This window comes from Theobroma umbraticum, unplaced genomic scaffold (genome assembly GCF_002168275.2).
Source record: "Theobroma umbraticum cultivar Fairchild unplaced genomic scaffold, ASM216827v3 scaffold_55.0, whole genome shotgun sequence".
In the NCBI taxonomy this organism is placed as follows: Eukaryota; Viridiplantae; Streptophyta; class Magnoliopsida; order Malvales; family Malvaceae; genus Theobroma; species Theobroma umbraticum.
The window spans coordinates 1602547-1623169 of NW_018397270.1; the positions used below are offsets into that span (position 1 = coordinate 1602547).

The 20623-nt window shown below is 32.0% G+C and overlaps 2 protein-coding genes across 2 annotated transcripts; one reads left to right on the forward strand and one right to left on the reverse strand.

The window, feature by feature from the left end:
* The first annotated feature begins 5889 nt into the window (after positions 1-5889).
* BBX32 (B-box 32) lies at positions 5890-7529 on the forward strand. The gene has a single exon (XM_021441406.2). It carries the CDS (start codon positions 6503-6505, stop codon positions 7256-7258), a length of 756 nt encoding a protein of 251 aa, XP_021297081.1. The 5' UTR covers positions 5890-6502; the 3' UTR covers positions 7259-7529.
* Positions 7530-12729: 5200 nt separating this feature from the next.
* Positions 12730-16051, reverse strand: LOC110426211 (beta-glucuronosyltransferase GlcAT14A-like). Its single transcript, XM_021441386.2, has 4 exons — positions 15140-16051; positions 14103-14178; positions 13736-13848; positions 12730-13629 (listed from the first exon to the last, which is right to left on the reverse strand). The coding sequence occupies exons 1-4, from the start codon at positions 15660-15662 to the stop codon at positions 13100-13102; spliced, it is 1242 nt and encodes a 413-aa protein (XP_021297061.1). The 5' UTR covers positions 15663-16051; the 3' UTR covers positions 12730-13099.
* Between the last annotated feature and the right edge of the window lie 4572 nt (positions 16052-20623).

Genomic DNA, 20623 nt, shown 5'->3' on the forward strand with positions numbered 1-20623 from the left:
AGGGTTTTTTTAAGAAAACTTATCCATTTATTCTTTACTAGAAATCAAAGAAGAAAATAGGACAAATCATTTTCTACTTGTTAGTACAAGCTTGTGGCATTAAGCTCTATCCTTTAAAAGGATCTGTTGCAATCATGTGTGCAACATTGGTGGCCGAGCGTTTGAGAGGTTGAGATTCTTTCACATAAAAATGTGTTCACGTATTTTAGCACTAAAAGGAATCTATTTGATTATGATATCATTCGGAAATGTAAAACCTTTTTTTTTATTTTCTATGATATTTAACTTTGTATTAAATAACCAAGGTGATCCAAAAGTAGGAAGCATGGTTTGTATTATGTTTTAATTTTTGTTATTCAGCTGCGTCGATGCTCTAATCATGCCATTTCTAGCAAAAATTGATTTGGTAGGTCATTGATAAGGTGTCTTGTAGGCATCAACCCACACCTTTGAGTCATACTCCACTAGTCAAACATTAAGTTGTACTTTGTTATGGATTTTGGATTATATTTGGATTAATGTAATGTTGTATTTTTGTTTGCCATGAGATAGCTTACATTGAATGTTAGATTTGTATTTGCTTTCGCACTTTGAGTACCAGATCATGCAAATTGATATATGTTGAAATTTGATACATAAATATAAGTATACATGCATTGCATATGATTCCATGGTGCTGCGTCCCATAATGTAATTTGAGTATTTGGATTCTTATGATTTAAGGCTTGCTTAGGTTAAGTAGGAATTTTCCATCATACCCTTGCACCAGTCATGACACCTGGGTTTACGTCATGGCACATATGCTTTTGTACTATCACAAAAGTATAGTCAAGAGCCGTATTTCCAACTGAAGTGCAATTCCCAAGCATGGATGGAGGCTATTAGAGGCTCACGGACCACCCAGATGCACGTCTACAAGTTTAGCAACAAGGTGTTGGCTACATCAATTCTTGGTGGACCTCAAACGTTGGGTGCGCTTATGATCTAACCCCTTTAGGCAACCTTGCAATTGCTCTTTAGTCAAATCTCAAAGAACTACAGGCACTGAAAGTGAAAGTTGACTCCATTTATGATGAGATGTTAAATATGAAGTTGAACATCGCACAAATCCTCCAGTTTGTGACACTAGCACAACACTCAGGATTTTCATCACAGCAACCAAACTTGTCTAATAGTGAAGAGGCACGACTGAATGACAATGGTAGTACTTGAATTTGTATGATTTAGGCATAATGTGGATTGTGGGACGATGGGATTTGTTTTTTTTTTCCATTGTATATTGACTAATACAATTTGTATTATTTTTTATTAAAAATAAATATTTTTTCATATTATTATTTATTTTAATTTCTATTATTCATTTGAAATCTAAATATGCAATGAAATCTTATGTTTTTCATTAGTTTTTATTTTATTTTTTAATTATTGTTACTAAGAATATTGACGAAAATACCAATAGATCCACTTGTTTACCACCGAAGTAAAAGAAAAAAATCTATCAATCATATTACCAACGAATTCATTACTTTATCGATCAAATTATTGACGAAAAGTAGTCAACGAAAATTATCAATTGAAAAGAAAAATACTAACGAATTGGTTATTACCAACAAAGGTGTTTCCAACTAAATGTCGACGAAAATTTTTATCAATAAAATTTTTTTTTTTAAGTAACGATATGGTGGAAGTAGCGACAAATACGACGGCAACAACACCTAAGGAATCGAACTCAAAAGTAAACAAGGATTTTAGGGAAAACGAGTTTGTTAGGGTGGTGATAGTTGCAATGAAGACTAGCTTAAGATTATAAGGTGATGATGGTTGTAGTGGCCACCAGTTGATCATATAGGTGAGAAGGGATGAGGAGGCTTTTATTTGGAGCTTAGAATAGCCTTTTTAGTCTAAAGGGTGCAAAACAAAATTGCAAATTAAGTCCATTACAATAAACTAGAAAATTTTGATAAACTCATTAATTAAGCGATTTGAATTCGAGCTCAAAATCAACAATGCAAATCATGTTCGATTATTTAGCAAGCACATCAAATCAAAAATTAAGAATAACTTTAAAAAAAAGTACCTTGACTCCATTTATCCTTAGGGCTCAAACAATATTTGTGTCTCTGCATTTGTCTATGTTCATTTGTCACCTATGTATGAATTTGAACAATTAAAAGATAAAAGGATCTAATTCCATTTGATACATCTTGACACTAGTATTCAAATAATGTAATCTCGTATCAATTGAGTAATCCTTTGCTGCACGCCTTTCTTCCCATACTTATGTGTTTTATCTGTTTGATTTTGATACGGCGTCAGCCAGGCATAGAGATGGATGTCAAACTGTGGAGTACGCACTTTTTCCTTTTTTTCAAAAAAACAGAAAGAAGGCGTGGGTCTCAATTAGAGTGGGTACCACTAAATCATTCCAGTCACGCCATCTCTATGCAACAACCACCGCTAGATGCTGCGTGGTCGCCTATGGGCCGCCAGCTCCAACCTCTTCTTTCTCGGCACGTGTCGGTGACCTTCGCTTCACAAGCAATTTACAATTCTTCTGTGGTATCTGCCATGATTCCTTCTGACCAAAAAAGAAACATCTGCCATGGATTCCTTGTTGTGGCTGAAAATGGAGACTACAGTTGAGTTTGTCGGTACAGATATTTCCACGTCATTGTTAACTGTTTCGCAGGGGCCCATCTTCCGCCATGTTCCTGCCTCATTTATCTAATCAACCTCCTTCAATTTTCAGTCTGCGTCCGCCGCTCTATTCAGAATATTAAAATCACTACAAGACAAAGACAAATGGTGGAGTGTTTATATATTTAACTAATACTTTAAAATTTTAAATTATTTTAAAATTTTTTGAATAAATTATTATTTTTATTATATTATATTTAATTTTTATTTTATTTTAAATTAAATAAAATTTTATATCTAATTAATAATTAATTATTTTTAATCAAAATATTACTTATTATATATATACATAATTAATGTAATATATTAATATATTATAATAAGTGATGATAAATTGACATGTTATCTTATAATATATTTATTACGTAAATATAAAATTATAATTAATATTTAATTAATAATTATTATTTAATTATTAATAATTTAAAATAAAAATATAAAAATTTAATTATATATAAAAAATATTTTTTAAAAATTTTTAATAATTAAAAAAATTCAAATGTTATGCTTTTCATTTTGGATTGACTTAACGAATTATTTTGTTTCTTTTAATTTACAAGTAATGAAGGTTACTAATTATATTCATGCATTTGATTTATTAATTAATATATAATTTTTTATTTAAATAATAAAATTCAAATTTTCTTTCTTTAATTAAACAAATGAAGGTTACCAATTCAGTAATTATTAATTAATCAAGTCAACAAGATGCGTAAATAAGAATTTGTATGTGTGAACTGTGTATGGACACAATCACACAGACACGAATTCACAACGAAGACGCAGTCAAAGTTTGACACGTGGTGGACTAATGAAAATCTTTGGCAATTCTTGGCAGAGGATTGCCCTTGTGGACCACTGGCTGTGGGTGTGGGTCTCACGTTTCCCTTCCAAAGCCTTAGATATTTTGGACGCCAAACCACATATTGCCCTCTTTTCATATATTTTTATACTTAGCCCCCTAAATTCACTAATTTTCACTTACGGCCATCAACTTCTTCAATTAGTTTTTTCGATCCTTCAAACGTCAACACTCCTTTTATTTATGACCATCGTTTCTTTTTTTCCTTTTTTTTTTTATAGATTGCAAAAGAAATTCACACAAACAAATATATAAATCCGATCTAATTGAAATATAGAAGTCTATTACATATATAATTTAATTGTCCCATGTTAAATCACATTTTATTTAGCATTCAATTAAAAAAAAGTTTGAATCTAAAAAATTTACATTAGAATTTTAAATTTTTTATAATATTATTTACTGACTTTTAATCCTAAAAATAAAAAATGTATATAAATATTTTTTAGAAAATAATTTTTTGTGTTTAAAAAGGAAAATAAATATAATTTTCAAATAAGAAGCCCAAAAAAAAAACACCGGACAGCAAATACCATTTAACATTACATCATCATTCTCTATGTATGAAATATTGTTTCTTTGAGAAGAAAATAACTATAGCATGAAATACATGCAATGGTGTGAAATGTATGGCTTACTAAAAAAAAAAACAGTTTATTCCAACCAGTAACTACTTCTAATTTATTTATGGTAATTATTACTATAAATTGAGTTGAAAAGTATTTATATTTCTTTTAAAATGACCAAAATTGCTATAAATTTACCTTTATATAAAATTATCCTTTTGATCTTTTAATTTTTCGAGATTTTATATTTTGATCACTTTATTTTCAAAAATAACATTTTGATTACTAATGCTTATAAGTGCTATTATTTTAATCATTTAACCATTAAAAGATAATGAATTTTTCACTTGCCATTCCATGTAACCATCCACGTTAATGACTTTGTCATATAACCGTGTCTTACCAGACCTTGCCCACATGATAAAAAGGAAATATTTTATACAAAATTTTTAGTTTTTTTTATTATTTTTTTTATTGTTACATGGACATGATTACATGATAGAGCAGTTGACATAAAATGTCAAGTGAAAAGTTTTTTATTTTTTAATGTTTGAATCATCGAAACAATAATATTTATAAATATTGGTGATTAAAACATTATTTTTTTAAAAAAAATTGAGAAATAAAACAAAAAAAATTCAAAAAGTTAAATAACTAAAAGATAATTTATTTTTTCTCTGCGAATCTGTGAGATTAATAAGTATGGCTTCAATTACGATATATTCCATTTTAAGCTTATTTTATTGGGTAGTTTTAATTATTAATTAATAGAAATAATTGTGGCACTTAAGAATAATAAAATACGATTGACAATTTTTAGAATCTTAGTACCTTATTTTTTGTATCATTATCATTTAGATGAACTGCTTAAAGTCCCTAATTATGTGATATTGACATGTAGAAAATCGACAAGAATATAATGTTTGATCAATTTGTTAAAATAAAAAGTTAAATTAAACATATTTTATGTTAAAAAATTATATTTCAAGTGTGTGTATGGATATATATATGTTACGATTTCAAATAGAAACGTATTCAATAATTAAATCAAGACGAAAATAATTTAAACATACCAAAATAATAGCTAACGTGATTCAATAGTTATTACGTACGTGTATGAAAGAATAAAAAAATCAATTATAGTAATGTAGAGATGAGAAAGAAGAGAAAACACTTAGAAACAAAATACTAAATTCTGAGTCTTGAAACAAACCCAACTTTTGGACTTATTAGTGTTTAAATCCATGAAATACTTTTTATATCATGCAACTTAGTGCTTCCCTCACCTTTTTTTCGCATTCCAACAATTATATGAAATCCTAAACCATGGAGATCATATTTTTTTTTTCCTGAAATTACATCTCTCTTATCACTGTATTACTTGATGGTCAAATTTCCTATTCACTAAAAATTCTTTACCTTTGAAGTGTATTTATTATACAAAAAAATTTTAATTACCAGCTAACTCTACTAGCATTTTAAACTAATATCCCATTAAAGATTGAATAAAAATATCTAACATATAGTGTGTTAAAATAAAAGCTTATATCTGTAAGTTAGCATAGGATTAGTAAGTTAAACATTATCAAGTCACCAATATATTAATAATGACTAACAAAGATTTTAAATATAAGGGAGGGGTAAAATTGGAAGAGAATGTTGAAATGGTGGGAAATTTCAAAATTAGAGGAGGAATGGAGGGTGAGGCAGGAAATATGAAAGAGCGGGGGTGGGGCAGAAACGAGACATGATGTGGTTGAGTGTTTCGAGGGAAACGAGGTTTATGTGGACAGGGCGACGGGGAGGAGCACCAGAAAACAAGAGGTTGAGCGTAAATACTCCTCCATTCATGATTCCACCCAACAAATAAAAAAAAAGAAAGGCTTTTTATTTTTTTAGTGCTAAGAAGCACAAAAACCACACAAATCACAATTCCGAGTTTCTAAATGCTTTCTGGCTCTCACATCTGTATTTGTTTATTGATTTCCATTTATCTTACGCGCAGTTTCTCTCCTCCGCCTTTGTCTCTCCCCAAACATCGCTCTCTCGTTTTCTCTTCGGTTCTTTTCTTTTTTTGTTTATTATTTTCTCTGTCTCCTCAAATCTCTCCCTCCCTAAATCTCCCCTTTCTTTCTTCCTTTCTTTCTTTCTTTCTTGTGTTTTCATAATTGTCCTTCCCAGTCCATTGCTAGAATCCTATTGGCAATAAAGCCAGCCATATAGAATCTCGTGGTTTCCCCTTTGATCTCTCTCTTTCTCACTCTCCCTGAATTCTCTCTCCCGTCGTCATTTCTCTCCAGTGATAAAACCAACGTCTTTCCTCTCCCCCTCCCTAGCAACAACCACCCATTGATTTTACCCAAAGAAGAAAAAAAAAATGAAAAGTGCAGGCAAGCTTTGCGAGCTCTGCCAAGAAGAAGCCTTCGTTTACTGTTTGGCGGACGCTGCGTTTCTCTGTTGGAAGTGCGACGACAAGGTTCACCAAGCCAACTTTCTCGTTGCTCGTCATCTCCGTAACGTTCTCTGTACAAAATGTAAATCTTCTTTTTGCCAGGAGCCCATCTGGGGTCCTTCATCCCACCTTATCTTGCAAACCACCCATCTTTGCAAACCTTGCTCTTCTCATAACACCAACCTAATGGCTTCTTCCACTCTCTCATCCTCTTCTTCTGATTGTCTTTCTACCAATGAATCTTCCTCCACAGATTTCGAACCCAAAAGGATACTCGTGAGATCAAGATCCACCAAGCCAATCCATTCTTCCTCCCCCTCCGTTTGCGAGGTTCCGAATGCGAATAATAAGTTGGAGGGTATTTTCGCTGTTTGGTGCAAGAAGCTAGCGGTGAACCGTCAGTCCGTGGTGCCTACGGCGACGTCCGCGTTGCAATTGTGTTTAGAGCGCTTGGCGGTGCTGCCGTTTAGGGTGAGCTTGGCAGCCGCGTTTTGGGTGGGGCTAAGGATGAGTGGGGACAGGTCGCTGGCCTCGTGGCAGAACCTGAGGAGCCTCGAGGAGCTGTCTGGTGTGCCGGCGAAACTGATCGTGGCGGTGGAACCGAAGGTGGCACGTGTGATGAGGTTGAGGCGGAGAATCAGCCAGGACTTGGAAGAAGGATGGGCTGAGTGTAATGTTTGAATGTCACGTGCGGGAATAAATATTAGGGAATTAGATGAATTTCGTTTTCTGTTTTCCTAGTTTTTTTTTTTCTTTTTTTAGCAGGTGGGATTAGATGTTGGTACTATGAGTAATGCTGATTATCTAATAGAGAAAATGAAATATTGCGCATTGAATATTAACCTTTGACATTGTGCCTCAGATTAGGCTTTTTAATTAGTTTGTGCCATTTTTTTTTCTTTTCGTCCCACTTTTGTTAAGAGAAGAAAAAATTTTAATATTATCGAATCAAAGCTGTAACATTATTTATAATTTAATTTTAATTAATTAATAGTATTGTAGTATTATTCTATTGTAATTAAATAATTTATATAATTAGAAATATTAGGCAATTAGATGATTAACATAAAACTAACGTTTTTTTCTTAACTATACATACATTTCTCAACACATTTTCCATTTGATTGGATTTTCAATTTGAAGTGAAAGCTCAATTTTAACAAGTTACCAAAGAAATATATCTATAGAAATAAATGAGAATGTGGTAACAAGGGAAGAAAAGGACATTGTCTATGGGCATCTGAGTGAGTCGTGCCCTTTTCTGCTTTGAAAATTAAATTCCTACACGCTTTTGAAGGCGTGATGCGGATTGAAGGGGAAAGTATAATTAATAACTCCACCACCAGTTCAAAATTTTAAACTTTTTAAACACCAGCTTCCCCTTTGGATTATGATGAAAACTTAATGATGTATTTCCTAATTAGTCAGCAATAAGTTTCTTTGAACAAGAGAATTTTTATATTTTAATAGAGTTTAAAAAAAAAAAAAACAAAAGTCACCCATATAGTGGGCCCCATAATGTCTAAGCTTTGGGGGTGACCCCACACGATTGTCTCCCAAAACTGATGGATGAAATGAAACGGAAAGCTCTGAGCGCCAACACACCGAATCCCCTCGCCTTCTTAATGGAGAATGCCATAAAATTTGTTGAGAAAATTATACAAATGATCTAATTAGAGTTGTAACGTAACATTGTTAACTAATTAAACTATATTATCTAGTCAGACTTATACTATAATACTGCTAATTAATTAGAATTAGATTATAAATAAAATTAACTTTAATGACCTCTTTAAGTTATACCATTTTGGCGTCTAACGTTACTTGTGTAGTCTGAGAATTGCATGCCTCTCATATTCTCTGCCTCAACAAATTTCGTTTCCAACCAATGGGGTTGATCATATCAATGGCTTTAGCATTTCATCATGGATTATAAGTCAGCGTGAAATGACATTGCAACTAATACAAAAGCATACCACAAACTCAACTAGTCAAGTTGTCCTTTGCTACTAGCTAATCATGTTCTCTTGTGTTGCCATGAATGTTCACCTTTTTTTTCTCTTAAAGATAAAAAGAAAGCTGCCCTCCCTTTATCACTTTATTTTGATTGAATTAGATAATTAAGAAAGCAATCTTGGGTATTCCTTTTGTTTGTTTGGTTATTGGTTTATATCTAAATTATCCTGTATTTGAGTTAAATAAAAACTAAAAACTTATATTGAAAACTGATAAAATAAATGTATTACTAATTTAATCTATAATCTATAATAATGTACTATATAAGTTTTGATTGACAAAAGAAAAAAAAAATTTATTCATTATATTTCTAAATTGCTATTTCAAATTACTTTATTATAATTTATAATTATTTATGACGAAAATGAACGTATTTTTTTATTATATTTCTAAATTATCATTTTAAATATTTGTATTATAAATATTAATAAAGCATAATAATTCTAATTGCATTACATGACTTTCATTAAAGAAGCGTTTTTCTTAATTCTAGTGGTATTGAATAATTTATATTGAAAATTTTAATTATTTATACTTAAAAATTTATATTTTAGTAATATTTGTGATTATATATAATGATTATTTAAAATAAATAAAATTAAGTATTTACGTGCAACATACTTGGAATCATAGTAAGAATACGAGGAAAGTGACAAGATATGGTATAAATCTCGAAATTAAAAATTAATTTCAATAATAGTTAAAAAAGAATTTAAAATAATTAAAAATTTCATTTACTTTGAAATTTTAACAAGTTTTTTTTAACTGTATATTGTAAATTTAAAATCAAGGAACTTTGATATTAGAAAATTATTAAAATTAAAATGCTAAAGGACAGTTTAGATAAACAAGAGCACTAACTTTTTTTTCTACTAACAAACAAAAAAAAAAGGCGAAAGAAACTTCACATTGTAATATGTAATAAGATATTCAAATGCAGACAAAAGTAGTAAATTGATAAAAGGGCAAAATTTCTAATTGGACAGTGACGAGGAGGGCCTTCTTTGTTTTATTTTCATTTGCCGGCGTCTCAAAGTTGATGGTCAATGTTAATATATACATATTATGGGGAATATTAATTCTTGATCCGTACATACCTTTGTGATTGATGATCTAATTAATTAATTATCTCGGGCAAAATTGCAATGATTTATTTTAAATTTTAAGGTGAGATCTATCAATTCTTGAATAGACCCAATTAATTTAAAAATAAGATAATTTGAGTTGTTGATTAATAGTCGACTCTGGGCCACCAAAATGCAAAATATATAATCAATTGGTCATAAAAAAAGTTGTTTATGACGTGTCGAAATCCGGATTTGATCACAAAGGTACATTCAATTGATTCAAAGTTGAGGTGAACATGTATGTTAGTTTTCGATTTGAATCTCGAAATAAGATTTAGAAAATAAAAATTTATTATATTTTATAATAAAATTCTAGATTTCATATACTAAAGGAAATAATTTAAAATCTAGATTTGGATGCATTCGTAGCATTTTAGGCCAAATAAATAGAAAAAAAAAATAGTGACCCAAGAACAATATTCTTCTATGGAACATAAGCATAATACAAGGCATCAAAGTTTTTGGACATTAAGAAAATATCCTAACTAAGTTTGATACAATATAAGTCATAAATTAATAAAGACTATAGTGAATGTGAATATATGAGGAGTAAATCCTTTGGGCTTTAGGTGGGTGTGGGGGTGGATGGTGGTTGTGGATATAATTTAAAGTTGTTGCAAAGAATCCAATGGAAAGCGTTTTAGTTTTATTAGCTGATGAAAATAATAATAATAATAATAACAACAACAATAATAACAAAAAGCTATGGTCCTTTGGGGCTCATTTAAAACCATAAGTTATTTATAATTTGTTGGCTCTATTGAGATATTAGGTGGTCTACTCCAAATGGCTTCATTTTAACCATAACTTTTGATTCCCTCCTTAATTAACACTTATGAAACATGGCTGCTGATTATTTCATGTATATATATTTCTTGAGTGTTGTGGAAGAATTGAGTGGGTCTCAGAGGCCAACAATATACAACCACACCCCTCGTTTTTTGCTTTTAAAAATCTTGTCCCATTTACTTTGGTTGGTTTGAAATTAATGGTGAAGGCTCGGATGGAATTTACTCCCATAGTCTCAACAAATTTGTGGAGCTGTTTTGATAGGAGAAAAAGGAGGGGAGACAATCTAGTAGGGTGATGTGCTTAACACAATATGACAATTTAGAGAGAGCCAATCCCTTTGCCAAGAGTGCTGTCTACCAAAAATCATTTCTTATGGTAAGAATGATATTGCAGATTTTACATCACTAAAAGATATATTGGGTCTTAAGTATATAAATATGGATTTTCTATCACATATTAAGCATGTCTTTTGAATTAAGAAAGTGGGCTCGTAATTTATGAGTTTACTTAAATTTTTTTTTTCAGAGTTTAAAGTCGCACGAGGTTCAGTTTAAATCTCAACCCATAACAAGTGGTATCAAAATAGACTTGGATATTCATTGATTTGGAGACCTCATGAGAGATACAAGGGTCAAGGTAGACTTGAACTAATGTAAGAGTTTCTCTCCTCTATAGGTAAAGAGCTAGTGCAACGGAGGTATTGTATAATTGGGTAAAGTAGAATGTCACAGATTTCACATCAGTAAGAGATATGGTGATTCTCGAGTATATAAACATAAATTTTTCATCACTTATCAGGGTATGTCTTTTATTTGAAAATATGGATTCATAATTTATAGGTTTACATAAATTCTATTTTCAAAATTTATTAAACTTAAATCTCGATTCGTAATAAGTGATATCAGAGTAGACTTGATCATGCGGGCTTAAGTCTTGACCTATAACAATAGGTTAAACCCTTGCTTCTCAATTAAAACTCTAATTGGCTGAGTACAATTTTATGAGTAATTTCATTTGATCAAACTAAGCACAAGGCCAATGGCTCGTCTTAATTCAAATAATTTATGATGGCAATTTTGTGAGTTTGGATAAGTTCATTTCAGACTTTCGTTTATTTTAAATTTGAACAAATTATGATTGATTTGAAATTAAGTGAGTTTGTTGAATTTTGCTAGTGGTGTAAATAATTAAGTGAATTTAAACACTATTTATATATATCACAAATATAAAATAATATTTTATATTTTTGAAATAATATGGTAGTCTATTATGTAAAGATATTAGATATATACTATAAATTTTGTGTATAGTGTTGGCATATGAAGATCTATTTATGTTGTGTTTGTACATAAGAATTCTTCAGATGTATAATAGTTACTTTTACTTTTAAAACATTTAAAACCAATTTTGACATTGGAAACAAAATTTGCTTTCAAGTAAGCAAAAGATAAATGAAATTTCTATGTCTTGAGTATTTTATTGTAGCTTAAAATTTTTAAATGGCTAAACAATTCAAATGAGGAAAAATAATAATTTTATGTTATTTAAAGTTAAAACCTTTAAAAAATATATTTATAAGATTTTTTGGCCAAAATTTTTTTAAATATTTTGGTAATTGGGCCTAACCTAATTTTAATTGAGTCAGATCCAAATGCTAATCATGATTAGATCATAGGATATCACTGTGAAGTTGATGATACTACTTTTAGTTTTAAACCTCAATGATCTACTTCGAAATTTAGATTCTTTTGGTTGATATTTTTATTAATTTTTTTTATTTTTAATTATTTTGTAAATATATAATATTTTTAAAAATGATAAATTATTTAAAAAATTTTAAATAAACTTTTATTTTTTTATTGAATTTAATCAGATTTTTATACTTTTATTTTGAATCAAATAAATTTTTATATTTTATTTTGAGTCAATTAGTTTCTCATAATTAATAAGTGATTTAGTTAAAAAATTATTTATCATTTTATTTCGTGTGACGTTAACATGTCACAATAAATCATGACATAATATGTTGGTCTGACGTGATATGTTGATGTGACATAATGATATATCTATGTGACAATTTTACCCTTCATGTCAACATTAAGTTAACATCATATAAGTATAAAAATGATAAATAATACTTTAATTAATAATATTTAATCAATTATTAATCATATAAATTTATTTAAATTAAAATAAAAATATAAAAATTTAATTTAATAAAACTTTTATATTATTATTTTTTTAAATAGCAAAAAGCAAACATATTCAAATGTTTAAATGGAGCCTTACAAAGTATAATAATTATGACAAATGCCCCTCCTCGTTTCCTTTGATATTGGCCTAGTAACTAATTGATAACTCATGCACATCGTGTGCTACTTGTGAAAGTGAAAGATCAGGAGGTATTCTGTCCTGTTGATTTGACAGTTCGCTGAGGTGTAATTACAGATATTTGGCCATCAAGAGCTGCCAATGTGCTGGAAATGAACAACCCATAATGTTATCATGGCACATGTTGACTTAAAAATGGTGTCGGCCAAGTTTCTTCCTTTCTTTTTTTTTTTTTTTGTCTAATCTATTGTTGCTGCTAATGGCATTGACTAGGTGTAAGTCTCCTTTCTGCAGCAAGCTTGGAGAGCAGAGCAGCAAGCTTGATACCTTTGGGACCTGGCTTTACAGCATCAATGTCTCCCCAAGTAGAACATAACTCCTGCTCACCTGTCATGCTGTCGTTCCTACCTTGACAAATGGACCAGCTACCAGGCACTATTTTATGGGGTAGGCGGTTTAGGACATCTTCATCAATCTTGTTTAGCAGTGGATCACCTTCATCTATTGGTTGTGCAAAAGCTGCTTCACTAGCTACCATTTCATCATAGTGCGATGTGCTTAGATTTTCGGGTTCCCCTTGCGTAGGGGTTCTCCAAATAATGTACCTTAGATCATAGGCCAATGTTGTGTTTTGGAACTCAGGTGAGCTGCATATTACTGTGTGGAAGTAGGTTTCAAGAGGGTAAGCAACATTGGTGAAGTACATCAATAACTTTCTTGGAATGTTATCCCATCCTTGGACACAATACTCCATGAAGAATCTTGAGAGAATCACCCATGGTGAACCTGCATATTCACCAAAACGTTATCAGAACTCCTGTGATGGCTAGACGTATATCCAACTTAAAAGTTCAATCACGTGCACTGCCAAATTCTGCTCATGTAAACTGACCTCCAAAAATCTTGAAAGCGTCTGGTTTTCTAGTTTCTACAGCATAGTAAATTGGAGTATTCATCTGATAATATAAGTTGGGATCTACAACGATTCGATTAATCTCTTCCCTCCTGCACAAAACAAGATTTCCATCAAGGAAGAAGCGAAAAGATAACACAGAGGTGAAGAGGATTTGGCTGGAGACAATTATGTTAATCCGGAGCTGTTTGGAACTTTTTGTGCACATAACTTTGCAACAGAATGACCACAGTGGACCAGCAGGTACTTCAATTCAATCTATTTGAATCCATCAAGGAATTCAAGAAGCAAAAATAGAAGATCTAGAGGGTAGGAAAATTAGAGCCCCATAGTGGTTTCTGCTTACTCTTTCCAGCCTGCATTACTAGTATAATCAATAAAGTTGAGATCCCTTGGCAAGAAAGTAAAAGCATGGAGGAGATCTGCATCCAGAGCATTATGAGGGAATTGGTTAAATGTATGCCCCAAAAATGGGATACTAACACCATTGTCAGTTTGCTTGAAAAAACTCTTAAACTAGTAGCAGCAGTCATCTTTACCCAAAAGTTGATCTCATTAATGGTTTGGACTTTATGCAAAAGTGAATTTTCAACATTGTGCTGGATTATGCTACATTGTTTGTTAAGTTAGGATCACACTGTTTCACAGATATAAAGGAAAGATCAACCAATTTGTCCAAATTAAAAGATTGGATTAGGCATAAGCTTTCTGTGAAAGTGAAACTTTTGGCAGAGTGGCAACTACTAGAAACTTTGATAAGAGAGGCCAAGTCTCACAAGAGAACAATGTTGTTCCATAGGGATGTCTAAGCAATATATATATATACATGATCGAGGTACCAGAGATTGGTGATAGATTGGTAACAGAGAATACAGCATAAAAGTTTTTAGCTAATTACAAAGCAGTCTGCTATAGAATCTATTTCAAGTGGAAAATGAGATTGGCATTATAAAAAAAAGGAAAAAGAAAGATGAGATTTACATGATAAATACAGTTAGAATGAAGAGCACTAGAAGTCTTACATAATGAAGAAAACTGATTTCACCTAAATATAAAACAATTTTCCCAGTGGTTAATGCAATGTGGCACTCACTGAGCTTAATTCGATCATTGAGACATGCTGAAAAAGGCTATGGGGAAAAACAAAATTCTCTTGTAATGCAGAATATAAGAAGGAAAGTTGCAGGTAAGCACTTTACAGTAGTGAAATGAAAGCACCAATTTAAACCGTCAAACAACTTTTCAAAAAGGTTAAAGGTCGTGTAACTGTGGAATACACTAAAAATTTCAGGTTCTGCACGTTCCAGGCAAAGTTTATCACAATCAGATATAATTTTGATAGTACTCCTAGAATTGATGAAAATTAGCAGCAGTAGCACTTACCATCTTGACTCATTAGGGGATAATCAGAGGCGCTTAAAGTTATGAACCAATCCCAATCTGTATTTATCTTGAGAAGCAAGGCAGCAGCATGGAGTGTTGCAGCAAGAGCTGAAGATCCCATCCTGTTAACTGCATAGCTTTGTCCCTCAACATTAACATTTCCAAATCCTTGGAACACACTTTCTGATTCAACAGAAACAGCCAACTCTGCCCTTTCATACTCAGATGAACCAGCATCAAGTTGCAACAAGTACTGGTTTCTTGGATGATATATTGCCTTCAGCAACCTTAAAATTTTCTTACTATCTCCATTAGTGCCACAAATCCAATAAGCAAGAACAGGAGGATAGCCATACCCTTTATATGGGAGTCTCGCTGGTTTCTGAAACTTAGAGGTAGTAACAGAAATTTCATATTGATTGTTTGATCTTGATAAACCTCCAAGCAATACCAAGGTTGTTGCACAAACAACCATCCAAGGACGATAACCTGAAAGCCACGAGGAAATTTTGGACATCCTCATTTGGACAGCTTTGACTTGAACAATGAGGGGTATTTAGGAATAACAGCATCTATGCAGCCTTAAGACTCATTGAATCCGAATGGAACTGGCAGCGATAACCCCAATGATACCATGTTCAAACTAATCGAAATGAATACACAACTTGAAAAAATTCAGAGCAAGATCAGTAGAATCAGCAGATAGCATTAGAATAAAAATGCTGATCACTTATCAGTGCATGTTACGACACCCTTCAGAATAACTAGAGGGTTGAAACAAACAGGCTGGTTTGGATTGAAAAAATAATAATTGCATATAACTAAGAAAAGGAGGGACCAATATAGATGGGAACGTGTAAATGTCATTGTAATGATGAAAGAGGTTGGTTAAGGAGTGAGGCAAGTAAAAAGTAGCACAAAAACGTCAACTGCCAGACCTAATGCCTGGAAATCTTAAAGAGAAAGAAAGCTGGTTGGTAGAGATTTTCCAAAGCTAGAATCCTTTGAAAACAAGGAAAGCAGATTACAATCCACAATGACAGCCAGCCTTTTGCAGGAGAGATTGGTGATTAGAGAGAGAGAGAGAGAGAGAGCCTTTTTGTCAACTGGGTGTGATGTTGCCGTCCTCTTTCCTACTACTTTTTTTGAACTATACTGTGCATGCATAACTCTTTTTTTGTGGGGTTCTCGTGGTCGGTAGGTTTATTTCTTTTCTCAGAGAGGATAATTTTAAGATAAACTATACCGTGCATGCGTACTGCTTAATTTTTATTTTTTATATGTATTTCTAAATTATTTTTCCATATACGTTTTAGTATATTAAATCATGGAGATTAATTTATAAAACAATTTGAAAATTTAACATTAAATAAAATTTACCTCAATTCCGTCAAAGCCAAATAAAGACAATTAAATTTAAATCAAAAGGAGTTTATTATTATTATTATTATTATCTCATAAATTTTTAAATATATATTATTTATTAATCTAATTAATTTATTAATAAAATAATTTAATTGGGTTTGTGTGTGAGTTAATATGAAAAGAACCCTTATGAGGTAGTGTAGGGAAAATCTCTTCCCGCATTGACATTTGGCCTCTTTAAATATTGACATTTGGCTTTTCATTGGATGGACACGTGGCTTAAGGAAGTAGACACTCCGGTGCAGCCGAAGGCCGACAACGGCGGAGGGAGCAAGCAATTCCAAAACCCGATGGACCAGAATTGACATATTTTGTTCTTAAAAATCTCAAAAAACCAAAAATACTAGAAAAATAGCATGAGATTTTTTTAAAGGAGGTTTGTTTTGGGATACAGAGATGAGCCACCGTTGGTGGCGGCGGCAAAGAGAGGTGAGGGAGTCTCCGGTTCTTCATAAGAAAAAATAGAAAGGAATCGATTTAGGGACAAAGAACCCGTGGAAGCTTTGAGGGAGAAGAGAGGTCGAGAAGGGTTTTATTTCAGAGAAAGAGAGAAGGGTGTGGCCATGGACTGTGGAGAGAGTTGGAGAAGAGGAAAAGGGCACTGTTTCAGTGGAGTAGTAAGTGTTGGATATTTTCAAATAAATATGATTTTATATCGAAAAGAAGGGTTGTGTCTGTTGAAAATTAAATCAATAGACACTATAAAGAGTCACGTCTGTTGGGAAAAGATCAACAGAAGCAACTCTTTGTAACAGACACAAATAGTGTCTGTTGAGAACAGGCATCTATGCCTATAAAAGATGACCCTCATTATCCATTGAAAAGAAGAAAAAAAACAACAATATCTCTCAATCTTCTTTCTCAAACATTTTCCAAGTTTTCTTCTATACTATTTTCCTGCAGAAAAGTATTATAGAAGTTTGATAATCTTGTTATACTCCGGTGAGTGCTCAGTGGATTGATTTCGTCAGTGCAAAACGCCATCAGTCATTGGGCTTCATTGTATCTTCGAGGTTTATACGCCGGTAACTCTTTTGCACACTTAAGTGGGGGCGAATAAAACCTTAAGGATAGTGGCATTGATACACGCCTTGAAGCCAATTTCTAAGTTTTTCAGTTTGGTGTTCTAACAATCTTAAGGTTTTAATCTCGTTCCAACAATGGCTGCTGCAAGCGGAACACTAAGAGAATTGGCTTCTGACTTTGTAAAATTAGATCGGTTTGATGGCAGTAACTTTCCAAGATGGCAGAAGAAGATGCATTTCCTATTATCAACTTTGAAAGTTGTTTATGTTTTGACGACACCTAGACCAGAAGAAGGAGAAAATGAATCTGTTGCTGCAACGAGAGAGAGACAAAAATGGGACAATGCCGATTATATGTGCAAAGGTCACATCTTGAATGGTTTGGCTGATGGCTTATTTGACACCTACCAGAACGAGGCTACTGCAAAAGAATTGTGGGACAAACTGGAAGCCAGGTACATGACAGAAGATGCAACAAGTAAGAAATTTCTTGTTAGTCGCTTTATTAATTATCAAATGGTAGATGGGCGTTCTGTTATAGAACAATTACGGGAAATTGAAAGAATGCTTAATCAGTTTAAACAATATAAAATGAACATGGATGAAACTATAGTTGTATCCTCCCTTATAGACAAACTTCCTCCATCATGGAAAGACTTTAAAAGAAGTCTGAAACACAAAAAGGAAGAAATAACTCTTGAGGCTTTGGCAAATCATCTTCGAATTGAAGAGGAATATAGGAAACAAGAGCAAGTCGCTGTTCTGGTGAAGCCAAAGTACATGTAGTGGAGGAAAGACAGACCACTAAACCTGCCAAAAAGAAGTTCACACAGATTGCTAATGGTCTGAAATTCAAAAGAAAGAACAAAAGCACATGCTTCCATTGCGGAAAACCAGGACATTTCAAAAGGGAATGTCGATTATTGAAGAAGAAAATTACTTCTTCAAATGGTGTTGCTTCTGAAAACTTTGTAGCCATGATTTCAGAAATCAATATGGTTGAAGAAAATGATGATTGGTGGATTGATTCAGGAGCAACCAAACATGTGTGTAATGACAAGAATTTGTTCAAGAATTTCTCTCCAAGTGACTATGGAAATTTCCTATATATGGGAAATTCTTCCACAGCAACCATTAAAGGCAAAGGGACTGTTGAACTTGAGTTTACTTCTGGGAAAATTCTAACTTTGAAAGATGTTTACTATGTTCCAGAAGTTAGAAAAAATTTAGTGTCTGGAAGTCTATTAAATAAGTTTGGGTTCAAACTTGTATTTGAGGCAGATAAATTCATTCTGTCTAAGGGGGGTATATTTGTTGGAAAAGGTTACATGTGTGATGGAATGTTCAAATTAAATATTGTTAATAATAAAAACAAAATAGTTGTTTCTGCTTATATGATTGAGTCTTCTTATTTGTGGCATTATAGATTAGGACATTTAAATTATAGAAGATTGAATGATATGTATAAAATGGACTTGATTCCAAAATTTAATCTAAATATTGATAAATGCAATACATGCATGCTAACAAAAATAACTAGAAATCCTTTTCCTAAAGTTAAAAGAAATACTAAATTACTTGAATTAATACATAGTGATGTGTGCGATATGCATAGTACACCTACATTAGCTGGAAAGAAATATTTTGTCACATTCATTGATGATTTTTCTAGATATTGCTATGTATATTTATTGCATTCTAAAGATGAAGTGCTTGATAAATTTAAGGTTTATAAATTAGAAGTTGAATTACAATGTGAATCTTTTATCAAATGTTTAAGATCAGACAGAGGTGGAGAATATTATAGTCCAAGTTATTTCGGATCTATTGGAATAATCCATCATATTTCAGCACCTTATACACCACAGCATAATGGTGTAGCAGAAAGGAAGAATAGGGTCTTGACTGAAATGGTAAATGCTATGTTATCATATTCAAGTCTTGGAAAAGGTTTTTGGGGAGAAGCTTTGTTAACAGCTTGTCACATATTAAATAGAGTTCCTATAAAGGAAACTAAAAAGACCCCATATGAACAATGGAAGAAAAGGAAACCAAACCTTAGTTATATGAAGATTTGGGGATGTAGAGCTGTAGTTAAAGTTCCGGAAAACCCAAAAGAAAGAAATTGGGTGAAAGAGGAATAGAATGCATATTCATAGGATATGCACAACATAGTAAAGCATATAGGTTCATGGTAATTGAACCAAATGATTCAATTCCAATCAATACTGTTATTGAATCAAGAGATGCAATATTTGATGAGAATAGATTCAAATCTGTTTTAAGGCAACTACAGCCACTACAATCAATTCAATCACATGTCATTCCATTAGAACAAAATAAAATTAATGATGAATCTAGCTCAGAAGTAAGGAAAAGCAAAAGGGCTAGAAAGATAAAAGATTTTGGTCCAGACTTTTATATGTTCCTTATAGAAGGAACGGGAGAAAATATTAACAATAAGATTCCTTATTGTTTTAATTTAGAATCGGACCCTGTTACATATGACGAGGCAATGAAGTCTCAAGATTCTGCATTTTGGAAGGAAGCAATCCATGATGAGATGGACTCAATAATGGGAAATAATACTTGGATTTTGGTTGATCTTCCACCAGGTTCCAAATCAATAGGTTGTAAATGGATTTTTAAAAAGAAAATGAAAGTAGATGGAACCATAGACAAGTTCAAAGCAAGATTAGTAGCCAAAGGCTTTACGCAAAAGCAAGGGATTGACTACTTTGATACTTATGCTCCAGTAGCAAGAATTACTACAATTAGACTTCTAATATCCCTTGCATCAATATATAAGTTAATAATTCACCAAATGGATGTCAAAACAGCATTTTTAAATGGTGAATTAGAAGAAGAAGTCTACATGGAACAACCAGAAGGGTTTGTTGTTTTAGGACAAGAGCATAAAGTTTGTAAACTTGTCAAGTCATTATATGGGCTTAAACAAGCACCAAAACAGTGGCACAAAAAATTTGATGAAATTGTTTTAGCCAATGGCTACAACATAAATGAATCTGACAAA